The sequence below is a fragment of the Suricata suricatta genome, chromosome 2, assembly GCF_006229205.1.
Source record: "Suricata suricatta isolate VVHF042 chromosome 2, meerkat_22Aug2017_6uvM2_HiC, whole genome shotgun sequence".
In the NCBI taxonomy this organism is placed as follows: domain Eukaryota; kingdom Metazoa; phylum Chordata; class Mammalia; order Carnivora; family Herpestidae; genus Suricata; species Suricata suricatta.
Genome location: NC_043701.1, coordinates 114,192,961 through 114,209,212, shown reverse-complemented (window position 1 = coordinate 114,209,212; position 16,252 = coordinate 114,192,961). Strand labels below are relative to the sequence as shown.

Below are 16,252 nucleotides of genomic sequence, written 5' to 3'. Positions count from 1 at the left end.
AGCATTCAATAGTCTCTCAAGTTTTGCATCCCTCTCTCTCCCCAACTCTCTCTCCCTCCTCCGCTCCCCCTGGTTCTCCATTAGGTCTCTCCTGTTTTCCTGCTAGACCTATGAGTGCAAACATATGGTTTCTGTCCTTCTCTGCCTGGCTTACTTCGCTCAGCATGACACCCTCAAGGTCCATCCACTTTCCTACAAAGGGCCAAAAGTCATTCCCTCTCATTGCCATGTAGTTTGTCATAGACTCTTGAGAAGTTGGTGCAGCCAACACAGCCATGTAGGATTCAGGTCTTTGTGTCCTTTGCAGGAAATGATCCGAATGGACATTATGCACATTCGAGTCATCCTTCAAGGATGGCACACCTTGGATCCCATGTTCACCCATCCTGTGCCTCTTTCTACAGATGGAGTGATCAACATGAGCATCCCCATTGTACTACCTGTCTCTGCGGATGATAAGACGCGGCTGGAGGGACGCAGTGAGTTTGTCCTGACACACAATGGACGGAGAGTAGCCATCTTACGAGACCCTGAATTCTACGAACACAGAAAGGAGGAGCGTTGTTCCCGTGTGTGGGGGACAGCGTGTGCCAAACACCCCCATATCAAAGTGAGTTGCAAGATCTTTAGAAGGGCTTTCTTGTTCTCTTTCAATTTAGGACAAATAGCATTTTTTTTTTTTATTCCTACACGAAGGACTTTGAGACACCGGTGTAGATGGAGGAATGCATTTCTAAGAAAGGACTTGCAGGCTTTGCCTTGGGAGATTTCTTAGAAAGGGGCAGAGAAATGTCTTCCTGTTTGAGGGCTGCCCCGAATGGTCCATGGAGCACTCCCGTGCCGTGATGGTGGCTCCCTCAGCTAAATGGGAAACAACTTGACTGGGTATCGTTGAGTAAAGGGCAGAAGTCAGAGCCTCAGCTGTGCGCTGAACTAAGGCTCATGGTGCTTTCCGTTGTGACCATTCACTGGGGAAGCACATTCCTTCATGCAGAATGGGCCCAATCAAACCCTGGCAAGAGACTCCAAGTTCATGCTCTGTGGCCTGTTGAGCCGGGGTCACTGACATCTCTTCAGTAAACAAAAGCGCACATGGTGGCAGGGTTTCCAGAGGGAAGTAGCACATTTTCGTCAGTGGCTATTTTAAGATTGAAAAGTGTGGTCATCTGATTCAGATCATCTTGAGTCCATCCTGCCTACAGGCAAAATAGCCTAATCTTCCTGGGATTTCTTCACCACCTCTACTTGGTGTGGGGGTGTGGGGGTGGGCAGGAATGGAAAATATCATGGAATTACTGGGTGTGGTTCATTTCACATAAAGAAAAGCATGTGAAACTGAATGCAGAAGCCATCCCTCCCTCAAGATCTGAGCATTACGATTGGATTTTTAAAAAGGCCTACACTAGGAATTTGACTTACCAGCTTTCCCAGCTGGAGTAACTAACTTTCAGAAAGTTCATGGGACAAAGAGCAATCTGAAGCCCAGGAGACGCTGAGAAGCCTTGTGACTGATCAGACAAGGTCTGGGCCTCAGTTTCTTCATTGATAAGAGGGGCCAGACTCAAAAAACTCTAGGATCTCCCCCAGTCACATGACCCTAGAAATTGGCTGTTTGAACACATCTATTGGAATTGATTGGGCAAATGTTTGTTTTGTTTTGTTTCCTTTAGTTGTGAAACGTGGCAAGGTAGGAAGGGCTCTTTCAAGGCCCCCGGTGACGTGCCAGCCTCTCAACACAAGAGGTTAATGGGTTGCTTTTCACTTACCGGACACAACGATCTGTCTGCAGATTAAGCATCTTCAATCTTCATGCACATCCAGCTCAAAGTCATTTGAACAAAGTCTGTCCCAGAGGCTGGCGGACAGTCCTTGAAATGGCTGGATGCTGATTTCAGGAACTGTGTCCTAGGCCTCGATCATGCCCGTGGTTCATTTATTTCCAGATCGTCATTGCACAGGGTTGGGAGTTTATCTTCGGTCAGTGACCTAAGGAATGAATGACAGTGACCTTTTATCCTCCTACTGCGGAAATTTCCAATCTCTGGGCCTGTCATCCACCTCTACATGATAAGCACTAAAAACAAAAAACAAAAACATAAGGAAGCTTGAAACAATTCTTTTCATTTTGCCTTGCAACATGTGTTGGCACATGGAGCTCAGGATTTTTTTGTTTTGTTTGTTTGTTTGTTTGTTTGTTTGTTTAGAGAAGGAGAGAGAGAGAGAGCAAGTGAGCACAGGGGAGGGGCACAGAGAGAGGGAGAGAGAATCCCAAGCAGGTTCTGCATTGTCAGTGCTGAGCCCCGATGCAGGGCTTGAACTCATGAACTGTGAGATTATGACCCGTGCTGAAGCCAGATGCTTAACCAACTGAGCCACCCAGGTGTCGCAGAGCTCAGAATTTCTTAGAAGCCAGGCATGACCTGTGGTCTTGGTAATATAGTCAGTGGCCCTCCTGTTAGATCATCAGAGGGGACTCTGTGAACATCCAGTGAGCTGACGGCGGGGAATGGGCCCTGGACACCAGGCAGAGGGAGCCGTTCACTGGAGCTATTACACTCCGTGTCTACCAGACACCAACACCTGTGATTTATTGGGGGGAAGGGGCTCTTCTTGTTGCGCCTTTGTTTTTAGCACCTTGAAATTTACAGTAACACTTAAAGATGTTAGTTTTCTTTTTTACCCAAAACTTCCAAAAGTCACCCCTTCTGAAAGCTAACTGTGGCCTTGTATTTGCACTTGACCCTGGGAGTGATATTTGCATGGGGGATGGTCAGCTGCCTTGGGATGGTCTGCTTCCTCAGCTCCCCCGAACACCCTCCACCCTAGTCCCCCACTCATTGAGTCGCTCACTGGAACCATGTGACAGGAGGTCAGGTGAGGTCATGAGGAGCAGGTGGCAGTTGCAGAACTAACGCCCAGAGGAGCCCTGCCGTTGCCTTCCAGCCCTGCTCCCAGAGCCCTTCCACGCACTGATTATTTCGCGCAGTGATTATTCTTGGGAAGCACCAAAGAATCATTAATCCCATTTATGGACGTAGAAACCAACCACACGGAGCACGGCTTCCCAATGAGGGGTAGGAGTGAGAAAGTCTGCATCCCTGGGTCTGCAACGTACACCATGTGGTGTTAGGTCACCGGCGTCACCTGGGGAGCCTCCCAAGCTCCCCCCCCTCGCAGAGTCTGATGTAATTGGCCAGGTCACTTCTGGGTGCTAGCATGAGTCCAGGGAGGTTAGGAACCACGGGGTTAAGATAATTCTTCGGAGCAGTTTCCTGCAAGCACCTGACACCCGCATACCCAATGCCTCCCCAGCCTCGGTCCCCATCCACATCCTGGGTGCCCACCTCGCTTCTTCTACCTCCCTCCGTCATTCAGCAACTGGGTCCTGGTGATGCTCCTTCCAGGTATTGGTTGAACTTGTTCACTTCTCTGCTGTTCCACCATGTGCGGGGCAGTTCACCTTGACCTTGCCCTCGTCCTGCCCCACCTGCCCCACCTGCCCCACTGGTTTGTCACTTTGTACTCTCCTGCCACATCTCAGTCTGTCTTGTTCTCCATGGAGCCCCCAACAGTGCCATGGCTGGAGACTGTGTGGAGCCAGAGTGTAGGTCCCTCTGAAGGCAGTGCCCATGCTCGTTGGCAGGTACAGTGGAGGAACAGCCTGGTTTGGAGAGGACCTGGGGGTTCTGGGTGCCCTGTTCTGCCGTATGGGAGACAGCTGTGCACACTTGAGCTCTGCCTCTTCTCCCGTCTGCAAATGACGCTTGAAGTCCCCATCCTCTCCATCCCCTCCAATCTCCTTTGGGCCCCAGCACTCCCTGATGTGGACAGACAGCACAGAAATGGACATATATTCTCCATGTGCACCACCTTGTCGTCTCTGCCTCTTAATGCTGATCTCTGGACCCTGTTCTCCTTTTCTGCATTTCTGTTGCCTCGCCCGGCTCCCCTTTCACTGCCCTGTTCTTCCCCCGCCCACCAACCAAGCCTGTTCCTCATTGCTCCCCGTGTGGTGTGTGCAGGTCTCTGCAGCCGCATTCTCTTGCCTGCCTTTGGCAGGAGGCTTGGGAGCAGGAGGGGGCTGGGAGATTGGGCAGAGCCACTGAACCTCCCAGCCTGGTAGTGGGATCCCAGTTCCGGGGCTCGTTGGACCATTTTGGGGAGAGATATGCCATTTGCCCCCTCCCCGACTCAAAAATGCCCGAAGCATAGTTTGAGCACTGCTTTTCAGACAGACACAGGCCTAGTTTGTGAATCAGGTTGGTTCACCGGTGCCTTCACCAGCAGAACGATATGGCGTGGACCCCTAGCGTCCAGAATGAGTTACTGCACTCATTACTGGGGTGTTGTCTTTAAAAATTTTGTCTGTAGCCTGACAGGGGCAATGAAGAGAAAGTAAATGCACAGGTAAGCATACCTGACATTATTTTATTAAGTGATTTTCCTTGGCACCGAGTTCAGAAAGGGGGCCGTGCAACCGAATCTCTTGAAAATCACCCTCTCTACCCAGAGTTTCTCACCCACAGCACTATTGACATTGGGACAGTTCTCTGCTGTGGGGACTGTCCCGTGCTGTGCTGGGTATGTAGTAGCATTGCTGGCCTCATTGTACTCGATGCCAATAGCACACCCTTCCCCGCCCCCAGCATGAGAATCAAAATGGCCTTCAGATATTGTCGAATGTCACCAGGAGGGGCAAAATCGCCCTCTTTTGAGAGCCATGACTGTATCCCAGTGCCCCAGATCCTGAGCCCCGATGGAATGCAAGTCATTATAAGCGCCAGTGTCTGGCCACAATGGGATGTGACCAGGGGTACACAGGCCTTTGGTGCCTTGGCGTCTTCGAATGCGGCACTTTCAATCCATGGGCTTTCTCTCTCTACTCCCCTCAGCTGACTTTACAGGTGGCCACTTGTCCTTGGACGGTGCAAGAGCAGTTATGGAATTTGATCAGTGGAAGGGTTATGAGATCATTAACTGATTGTGGAGTTGGACCTTCTATAGCGTCCATCTCGGCGACTGAGACCCTTGCTTTATGAGGTTGTAGGTTGTAACTGATCACAGCTTTATATGGGGCATATTTAGGTTTATAGACAAAACAAAGGTCATGTTTTTCTACTTTCCCCAGCCTTATTGAGATGTAACTGACACGCAGCACTGTGTGAGTTGAAGGTGCGCCTTGTGACCCAGGGTTGGACATCACCAAGTGGGTGATGACACCTTGACACCGTGTGTCCTGTCAGGCCCGAGGGGTCTTCCCTCCCTCCATCCCGCACTGGCTTGTTCTCCTTTTCATTCCTATGGCCATTCCTCACGCCAGGCTCACTCCTAACATTTGTGGGGCCTGGGGCAAGCCTACAAACAGAAGCCTGTGTACCGTATTTAAAGCTTACATACTTAACTCACAAACTGTCAGATAAGATGCGTCCCATCCTTCTTTTCTCACAGATTCCAAGGTAAGCTTCTTGATTCTGCACCAGAACATGGTGCTGTGTGAAGGGTTGACTCTTGACCTGCAAGGAACCCTCCTTCCTTCTATATCCTTGGCCTTGTCCCACGCCAGGAGGGCGCCCCAGGCTGGGTGTCCGAGCTCCAGCCACACCCCCTGGGGGATTCCCCTCACTTGGCCAGTCTCCAGAACCAGCACTGCCCTGGCTGCGGGGTCCACCCTGGGAAGACCGGCTGGGGGATGAAGTGCTCTGTCTCTTGGGAGCCAGCTCAGGGCTCCCTGCGCAGGGAATCCTGGAGTCCCAGGTGCACAGGTCATGACCCAGACCTTGGAGATGTAGTCTCTGAGTGCGCCTGCCCACTGAGGCTTCTTTGCCCTGACAGAAAGGGCACAACCTCAGGGAGGCAGAGTTGGGTCATCAATGGTGGGAGACTGTGTACATGGTGTTTCCTAAAGGTCTCCATTTTCTGTTCCTCATTCACCCTCTCCCAAAGTCACCTTTTCAACTGAAACTTTGACAAGTGAGGGTATTAATAGTAACCTCACGGAGATCCACAGTGAGTGAAAAACGGGTCATAATCTATCAACTCATCTATGCCAAAAGCATATAACCTAACATTTATCTTAAGCATTTTTGAGCATACCATTCAGGAGTGTTAAGTCTTTTCACTTTGTTGTGAAATGGAGTTCCAGAACATTTTCACCTGGCAAATCTGAAACTCTATACCCATCAAACAGCAACTCCCCTCCCCCTCCCAGGTAGCAACCCTCCTATTGGCTGTTTCTATGAATTTGACTAGTTTTAGATACCTCCCGTGAGTGGGATGATAGAGTATTAATCTTTTCTGTGAATGGCTTATTTCATTTAGCAAAGTATCTCCAAAGTTCATCCATACCATAGCTTGGGACAGAAGGTTCTTCATTTTTAAGACTAAATAATATCCTGTTGTCTGCATGTGCAACATTCATGTTTTTTCCATTCCTCTGCTGATGGGTCCTTGGACAACTTCTACCTCTTGGCTTTTGTGAATAGTGTTTTTATGAACACAGGCATGCAAACCTCTTCAAGATCTTGCTTTCAATTCTCTTAGATATATGCCCAGAAGGTGGATTGGTGGATCATATGGTAGTTAGTTACATGTTCTAATTTTTTGAAGAAACTCCGTACGGGTTTCCACCATGGCTGCACCATTGTACCACCAACAGGGCACAAATAGTCTGACTTGTCCACATCCTTGCCAACACTTGACATCTTCTGCTATCGACAGTAGCCATCCCAATGGGGATCAGGTTTGCATGTTTCTGATGAGTGGTGATGCTGAGCGTCTTTTCCTATCCTGTTGGCCATCTGTATATTCTCTCTGGAGAAACATCTATTCAAGACTTCCACCCATTTAAAAAACCAGGTTATTTAATCTTTTGTTGTTGAGTTGTAGGACTTTTTAAAAATATGTTTGGAACATTAACCCCCATTAGATGATTTGCAAATATTTTCTCCCATTCTATAGGTTGACTTTATACTCTGTTGGTTGTGTTTTTTGAGGTACACAAGTTTTTAAGTTTGAAGTAGTCTCATATCTATTTTTGTTTTGTCACCTGTGCTTTTTGGTGTCCTATCCAAGAAACTATTGCCATGTCCAAGGTCATGAAGCTTCTCCTCTGTGTTTTCTTCTAGGAGTTTTATAGTTTTAGATCTTACATTTAGGCCTTTAATCCATTTTGAGTTAATTTTTTACAGGGTATAAAATATGGCTCTAACTCTATTCCTTTATCTGTGGATATCTGGTTTTCTTTACACTGTTTGCCAGATAGACTGCTCTTTCTCCATTTAGTGGCCTTGGCGCCCTTATCAAAGATTATTTGAGAAAAAGAAGATTTTAGCTAATTAGACTGTGCTTAGCCTTGGATGTGGAATTGTCTACATTGCTGCTTTCTGGATATTTTCTTTTGTTTTCAAGTTAGGGATATCTAAGAAAGATGCTTCTTTTGAGAGCTCCCTTAGAAAGTATGCTTAGCAATAATTAATTAACTGGTAGAAAACAACTTGCCTGATTTTTTTTTCCCAGCTTCTCTATTTTGGGTCCTTTTGAAAAAAGTCTAAAATATTTAGACTAATACATTCCTAATACATACAGCTTGATGTATTAGGAATGTGCCAGCAGTGGTCCTCAGAGAGTGGCCCCCAGAACACTGGGTGTCCCTAAGACCTTGTCACAGAACCCCAATCGCAAAACTGGGTTCAGAATCCTGAGCCCTTAATTGCTGTCTTCACCGTGCTGTCGTGGGCACGGAGGGTGCGGCAGCAGTGGCGAGTGAAACTGCTGGCTCCTCAGACTGGGGACGGAGACCGCTGGCCACAGCCGGGTTGTGCCCCTCGCTACACACACTAGCAGGAGAAACAGCGCCAACCTCAGCTGAGGAAGATCTTTTTTTTTTTTTTTTTGATGTTTATTTATTTATTATCTTTGAGAGAGAGCACAAGATAGAGAGGTACAGAGAGAAGAAGACATAGACTCTGGGCTGTCAGCACAGAGCCCGACACGGGGCTCGAACTCACAAGCTGTGAGATTATGACCTGACTTGAAGTCAGACGCTTAACCAACTGAGCCACCCAGGTGTCCCAAGAATGTTCTTGATGGAGCTGTAAAAACAATTACTGCATCTGGAGACTTGATCATGTCCTTTTAATAGTCTGTATCACTAGGCGTCCAGCTTTGGCTCACGCCCCAGTTTGCGAATTTGAGAACTACCTTGAGCCTGCTTCAAATTCTGTGTCTCCCTCTCTCTCTGTTTCTCCCCTGCTCATGCTCTCTCTCTCTCAAAACTCAAAACGTTAAGAAAGAAGGTTTGTGTCGGGCAGCACACGGGAGCGCTGGGCCACATGCGCGGATACACGGCGGGGGTCTCGGGAGATTCAGTAGGGCATCTGAGCTGCAAGCAGAACCAGCCGCGTTTCTTCATGGGATGCTGTTTTTGCTTGAAGGACTGACAAACTATAGCTACTCAGACTTGAGTATTTGACAGATACTAAAAAAAACAAAAACAAAAAAACAAAAAAGTGAACCCATCACTTCAAGGAAAACAACAGAGGGATATTGGTTGCCAATGATTTCAAACTGAGCTTTCAAACAAAACATATTGGAAAGCTTTTATTTGCCATAGCGAGTTTGGCATCTTCCCAGTACTTAAAAAATTGTTTGATGAGGGCCATGGTGTTATGAATAAATGTGGAAATTTCTCCATTTTTTAATTTTTTAAAATTTATTTTGAGAGAGAAGGAGGGGCAGAGAAAGAGGGAGAGAGTGAATCTCAAGCAGGCTCCACACTGTCAGCATGGAGCCCAATGAGAGGCTTGAACTTACGAACCACTGAGACCATGAACTGAGTCAAAATCAAGATTCGGATGCTTACCTGACTGAGCCTCCGAAGTGCTCCTCACTGCCTTCTGTCAAGTAGACATTAAAGAGATTTGAAAACATGAAAAACAAGGCATCTTTCTCTTCCTTTTTTTATTTTTGCAAACATTTATTTTTCACTAAAAATAAAATGTTACTTATATTAATATGCAGGTTTATTTTGTTAATTTTAAGCAAATTAGTAAATATTTTAAAAATTTTCCAGTTTTAATTTCTAATATGGAACATATACTAGATATGAGCCATATAAATTAAAGCTCTTTGGGGGTCCTCAGTAATTCTTAAAAGTGTAAAGGGGCTGAGAGGCCACACGGTTTGGGCAGGACTGAGCTAGAAATGCGCACGAGCTGAAGGCAGCTCTCTAACAGTAATCCTCGGTTCAGGAGAACAGGTTTTTTTTTTTCAGGTAAAATAGAAGCCAGGGGCGCCTGGGTGGCTCAGTCGGTTAAGCCTCCAACTTCGGCTCAGGTTATGATCTTAATGCTCATGGGTTCGAGCCCCGCGTCGGGCTCTGTGCTGACAGCTAGCTCAGAGCCTGGAGCCTGCTTCCCGTTCTGTGTCTCCTTCTCTCTCTGCCCCTCCCCCTCTCATGCTCTGTCTCTCTCTTATCTAAAATAAAGAAAACATTTAAAAAAATAAAATAAAATAAAATAGAAGCCAATCAACAACTCTACCTTTCTAGATGGTGATGGAAAGTGGGGATTGGCTGGTTGGTGGAGACCTGCAGGTGCTGGAGAGAATCCGGTGGAATGACGGGCTGGACCAGTACCGCCTGACGCCTCTGGAGCTCAAGCAGAAATGTAAAGAAATGAATGCTGGTAAGTAGGCTGGCCTGGGCATGTTTGTTAATGCCCCTCGCCACCTTCCCATTACAGAATTAAAGATACCAGGGACTGGCACGTTTATTATTTTTAAAAAAAATTTTAGTAGTTTTTTAAAATTTATTTATGGGGGGGTGTGGAGAGAAGAAAGAGCGAGCAGGGGAGGGGCAGAGAGAGAGGGAGGGACAAAATCCCAAGCAGGCTCCAAGCTCAGTGCGGAGGCTGATTCAGGACTCGAACTCATGAACCAGGAGATCATGAGCTTAGCCAAAACCAAGAATCTGATGCTTAAACAACTGAGCCTCCCAGGTGCCCCCACATGCTTAAAGTTTTGCAAAGCTGGAAGCCTCTATCAGCCTGTGTATTGATACAGACTGGAATCAGTTTATAAGGTGGAGGTATATCCATATATTGAAATAGTTGCAGCCATTAACATATGCACAGACACAGAAAAATACCCCAAGTGTGTTTAATAGCCAAAACCGCAAGTCGCAGAACATGTACAGCATAATTTTGGAAAACAAAATAAAATATAATATTTTTTCTTAAAATCCTAAGCTCCTCTGTGTTAGAAACCAAGGTCTCTTCGCATGTGCACCAAACCACAGGGGCCAGCGGCTGCCTGTTGGGCACAGAGTTAAGACCAAGGGACAGGAAGATTTTCACTGTACATAACTTTTTTAATAGTTTGTTGTCAAATTGGTTTCCATATAACACCCAGTGCTTCTCCCCACAAGTGCCCCCCACCATGACCATCACCCCCTCCCTCGCTCGCCCTCCCCCTTCAGTCCATGGTTCGTTTTCAGTATTCAGTAGTCTCCCTTGATCTGTGTCCCTCACTCCCCCCACTCTCTTTCCCCCTCACTGTACATATTTTTAAAAAGAGAGAGGAAAATGTCATTGAGAGGATTGTAAGTGGTTTTTATATCCTGTTTTTGGCTTTTCTGTATTTCCCAAGTTTTCCATAATATTTCTTTCATGACTAGAAGGAAAAATTAAGGTTCTCAGAAGCCCATTTTTTTTAAGTTGCATTTATTGATTTTGAGAGAAAGAGCAAGCAAAGGAGGGACAGAGAGAGAGAGAGAGAGAGAGAGAGAATCCCAAGCAGACACCACACTGTCCACACAGAGCCCTGAAGTGGGGCTCAAACCCACGAACCATGAGATCATCACCTGAGCTGAAATCAAGAGTTCAGATGTTCAACCAACTGAGCCACGCATGCGTCCATCATTAACTGGAGTAGTTTTGGAGACTTTTTTTTTTTTTTTACAGTTGAAGGTCAACTGGTTGTGGTTCCCGTGCTGGGGACACGACATAGGAGTAAAGGGGAAACTGAGGACTGACTTGCACTGGCTCTGTTCTGAGCTGTGCTTGGCCAGAAAGGCCCTGGCCACGAACGTCTTCCTTTCTGAGTCAGACTCTCCCATTAAGGCTTCGTGCCTGTGTGTCCCAGCCCCGTGAACGCGGCTGGCACTGTGGGCACCTTTGGAGTAACAGCCCTAAAACTCCAGGTAGAGTCTCTGGATGATTTTTTTTTTAATGTTTTATTTAGTTTTGTGAGAGAGAGACAGAGACAGAGTCTGAGTGGGGGAGGAACAGAGAGAGAAGGAGACACAGAATCTAAAGCAGGCTCCAGGCTCTGAGCTGTCAGCACAGAGGGCTTGAACTCTCAAACTGTGAGATCATGACCTGAGCCAAACAAAGTCGGAGGCATAACTGACTGAGCCTCCCAGGCGTTCCACCGGATGATTTTCTAAGCAATTGCTCTGAGCTATAGACAGCTGTGTTTCCTTTCTTTTAAAATCAAAGGTCCAATTGGCTTTATTAAGCAATTCTCACAAGTAGAGGGAAGCTTCCCCTGCATTTCCTCTTGTCTGTCCTTGTGGACGAGCGACAGTGTGCACTGCCTTCACCTCGCCTCTCTCCTTTCCTTTCGCAGATGCGGTGTTTGCCTTCCAGCTGCGCAACCCCGTCCACAATGGCCACGCTCTGCTGATGCAGGACACCCGCCGCCGGCTCCTGGAGAGGGGTTACAAGCACCCCGTGCTCCTGCTGCACCCTCTGGGTGGCTGGACCAAGGATGACGATGTGCCCCTGGACTGGCGCATGAGGCAGCATGCAGCTGTGCTTGAGGAAGGTGTCCTGGACCCCAAGTCAACCATCGTGGCCATCTTCCCGTCTCCAATGTTGTACGCCGGCCCCACGGAGGTGAGCTGCTCCCCAGGCGAGGCTGTGGGCCCCGAGAATGTGGGCTCACACTTGACTTAAGAGCAAATGAGGCTCTGGGATCCTCTTCCCTCATGGGCAGATTCTGGAATCTTTTGGTTTCTCTCTCTCTTTTTTAAATTTTTTTATTTTTTAATTTTTTTTAATTTTTGAGTCAGGGACAGTGCATGAGTGGGGGAGGGGCAGAGAGACAGAGACCCAGAATCTGAAGCAGGCTCCAGGTTCTGAGCTGTCAGCACAGAGCCTGATGTGGGACTTGAATTACAAGCCATGAGAACATGACCTGAGCTGAAGTCAGATACTTAACCGACCGAGCCACCCAGGTACCCCCTGGTCGCTCTTCTTTATCCAACTTCATTAGGTTTCCATTCTGTATTTGTAAAAATGCTAGAAACACTAAGTCAAGCCTATTACATGCTGCCTTTGAGAACATTGAGGTTGGTGTGTGGATAAGGAGGATAATGCAGTTTAACTGAGGTCATAAGGCAAATTGTAGCGAACCTAGTATTCAATTTCCAAAGCTCTAGTCACTCTGAGTCACCAAACACTCCCTGTGAACTCCATTAGAAAGGGGAGTAGGTCTCTAAAAGCTCAGTGTCCTCTTTGATCATAACAGAGAGCCCCTCAAACAGAAACTTTCTTTGTCCTCCTGGACCACCACTGTAGTGGGTTTGAACACGTTGGCAGGAAGTATGATGAATGGCGAGGGTCTCAACCCTTTGGAATGCCCCAAACTGAGTTTAATAAATTAATTCTCTTCAACCAGATCAAAGTGCCCGGTGCCCGGCACCCGGCTCTCTTCTCCACCCTCTGCATTTCTATCTGAGCTTCAGGGAGGGCAGTTCCTTTTGAAATCCCAATGTTTGTGTTGAACTAGAATCGATGTCTGTGTAGAATCAGCTCCTTATTGTCAATCAGATAGTCAGAGATGTTGGAACTTGCAAAATTTCCTTTAAGCTGTGATTTATTCTGAATAGGGAGGGCCTGGAAAGTAAGATTCACATGGATCTGTAGAACAGTGAGGTCCCTGAATGGACTGCCTACCTGCTTGGAGAGAGCGACTAGGGAGGTTCCAGGAAGCTGGGCTATCAGGCGGGGGATTCGGGTTGAAAGCTCCTACCCTACCTCATGTAAACAAGCATGAAGAAGTGCTTGGGGTCTTAGACACCCCACTGATGTCCTGTACCTATTTAGGTGATCCTCTCACTGAATTACTCTTAAAGCAGAATAAAGGCATCTCTGTAAACAGGGACCCAAGAGTTGGCCAGTGCCAATCAGCATCTCCCTCCCATGATGTCTCGTAGGTCCAGTGGCACTGTAGGTCTCGGATGATCGCAGGGGCCAACTTCTACATCGTGGGCCGGGACCCTGCTGGAATGCCCCACCCTGAGACCAAGAAAGACCTGTATGAACCCACTCATGGGGGCAAGGTCTTGAGCATGGCCCCTGGTCTGACCTCTGTGGAAATCATTCCATTCCGAGTGGCTGCCTACAACAAAAGCAAGAAAGCCATGGACTTCTATGATCCAGAAAGGTAGGTTTCCAGAGGAAAATTCTTTAACCAATTATCTGTTCAACCAGAATGATAAGGCAAAGCTCTGGCCCTGTGCAAGCTCTCCAGGGCATCCCCACCTTCTCCTAGTAGGAATGAAAATTCCCTGAAGGCCAAGACCGGGTCTCACACATGGTGTGTCCCTGTAAAGTCAATCATGGCCGCCTTGTATGTTACTATATGGTCCGTCCATAGCTGTCTTTCAACATGTCTTCCTGGACACCCACCAAGTGCCTGGCACATGAAGGCAGAGGAAGTTAGTGTAGAAAATACCTCAGTGAGCACTCATGGTGCCCTCACCCCATTCAGAGTTCACAAGTGCAGGCGGGACAGAAGACAGAGCAGGGACACAGGAAATGTTGAATGCACACCTGCCGCTGGTCGCCCTTTCTTATGAAAGTTCCTTTACTGAAGATCTAGTGAATTGCCCATTCCAGAAGGTGCAGCATTTTACAGAAAGAGAAAACAGGGTCTAAACACCCCTCTCACCTACTGTGGGCATCTTTAGGGTCGATGTGCCTCACCTACTCTGAATTCTGTGTTGCTGTCCTGTGACAGGCACAACGAATTTGACTTCATCTCAGGGACCCGGATGAGGAGGCTGGCCCGGGAAGGAGAGAATCCCCCGGACGGCTTCATGGCCCCCAAAGCGTGGAAAGTCCTGACGGATTATTACCGGTCCCTGGAGAAGAACAACTAAAATGTCCTCCAGCTCCAGAAGTTTCTTCCTGAAGTGCTCTTCGATTCCTTTTTCTATTTTTGTGATTAGATGCTTGATACAGAATTGCTTCTCAGTGACTGATTTTTCATGTTTTATGATGAGGGTAAAAATTGTGTCTATTAATTTAAAGTCAACTTCAATAACATATAAAAGAAAGTCACACTGAAGACCACATCTTAGCAGGTGACAGCAATGCTGTTATGATTTCAGGATGAAATTACTTGTATTCTCTACTGCATCTGATTTGGCAGGTCCCAGATTCCTTGATGCTTTGACCGTGTGCCTAGTTTCCTCGCCAGAAGGTAAAAGAGTATTTTCCAGCATAAGTCTTGCCAAGCTGCGCTCGCCCAGTGTCATGGTAGTCAAATACACCAGTGAGCAACCTCTTCTGTCCGAGCGACCTAAGAGGGGGAGAAAGTCCTCACCCCAAGTGAGGTGTGGCTCACCTGATTCCTGCCGCTATTTCACCCCCTGTACAACCTTGCTGCCCGATGGTGCTCACCTGCCTGGAGACACCAAATGTGTGGGAATGCGAATTTAATCTCTGATCTATGCAACTTAGTTCCACTGAGAAAGTTACGTTGTCTCGTAAAGAAGGCTTAGGGCCCTTGTGTGAATAATCGAAGTCCAGTGATTTTCAGTTGGAGAGCCACGTGCGCTTTGACCAAAAGATTTGCGTGCTGGGCTCCCACCATCCGGTGCGTTGCGGCAGGTCAATCTCCCTCCTCTTTGCTGTCATTGTGTCCTGGGCGAGGGTGCAGCTGAAACTGGTTCATGCCATCAGACTAGGGAGCTGCCAGGATGGGAGGAGATCGCAGAAAACGTGGCCTCCAACCCTTTGGTCTCTTGCGGGGACCACACTAGATGATGTGTAGTGCGTGCTCCATGAGCTGCTGAGGCTGCCCGAAAAACGCACCGCTGGCATTGTGTAGTAAGTACCAGGGGCCCTGAGTGGGCACACCTCCACTTCACTCCGCATCTGGTGCTGTCTGCACCGTACATATGCCCCTCAGTTGCTTGGCCAAATTCCTTGCACCAGGGCACTTACAAAGCAGCCTTCTTGGATGCCAGGAGGTCCAGGGTTTCCTCAACGCTGCTGATCTTGGTATGGCTGCAAAAACAAAACAAAACAAAACTTTTCCAAAGACTTATGCTGTGCCAAGACACCTAACCTCCAATGGCTTTACTTCTTGGGAGGTGATCTTTTGTACTTTATGCAGAATTCCTTGTTGCTAAAGAATACATGAAGAAACAGTACCTTGTGTACTTAGGTCTCTCTGGGAGGACTTAAAACTGGAAAGAGAAAACTGTGATTTTTTCATATTCTCAGTATTTTTTAATGCAAATCTTAGCTAACGAAAGCTCTTTTCAGAATAAATTGCATACAGTGGCCACAGCAAAACATAACTGCCTTTACTAGAATAGTGCTTGTATTGATTTAATAATCAGAGGTACTCATTACTGCCTTTTTAAAACAACAGCGTATTTATTGAAAACACGGGACAGGATATAGTGCCTTAACTGATATATTTTGTGATTTTAAAAATATATATTTAAAATTGCTTTTCTGCTCTTCATACCACACATAGTGCAAATGACTATTTCTACAGACAAGTGATCCTTGTTTTTATTTTAATAAATTTCTCAAAATGGAAGCGGAGTCTTTTCTGCCTGTGATGCTGAGTGTGGGTTGGCCCATGACTGCCGAGAGCTGTGTGACTTTGTAGAACTGGAGAGGAACACCAGCAACCCTCACACCACAACGAAGAGGCTGTTTGCCTTTGTTCGAGTCACTTTGCAAACCGTGCTGTGCATCTGAGCAGCTCCTGATGTGTTCTGGGGTGATTTGGTAGCTTAGGGACTCCCCTCAGGTCACTACAGGAGGATCTGACTCTTTTCTTTCTAACCTTCCTTGTCTCAAAGCGTCCCCAGGGAGTTCTACCAGCAGGGTGGGGAGTGGTATTTTTGCTGCTGTTTTGCATTTATTTCATCCACTCCAGTACCTCCTTGAATCTCAGATATCTAAGGGCACCTGTTTCCATCCCTACTTCAGAGGCTGGCAGGCAC

At 47.2% G+C, this 16,252-nt stretch overlaps 1 protein-coding gene across 1 annotated transcript in view; it reads left to right on the top strand.

Annotated features, from left to right (window-relative positions):
* The window catches only part of PAPSS2 (3'-phosphoadenosine 5'-phosphosulfate synthase 2), a gene marked incomplete at its 5' end in the record, with an annotated part of 78,126 nt that extends 62,286 nt beyond the window's left edge, over window positions 1-15,840 (top strand). The window contains 5 exons of the mRNA XM_029919483.1: window positions 405-610; window positions 9,548-9,683; window positions 11,626-11,894; window positions 13,217-13,446; window positions 14,023-15,840. Coding sequence (XP_029775343.1) covers window positions 405-610; window positions 9,548-9,683; window positions 11,626-11,894; window positions 13,217-13,446; window positions 14,023-14,164 — 983 coding nt within the window. The remainder of the gene's footprint in view (window positions 1-404; window positions 611-9,547; window positions 9,684-11,625; window positions 11,895-13,216; window positions 13,447-14,022) is intronic.
* Between the last annotated feature and the right edge of the window lie 412 nt (window positions 15,841-16,252).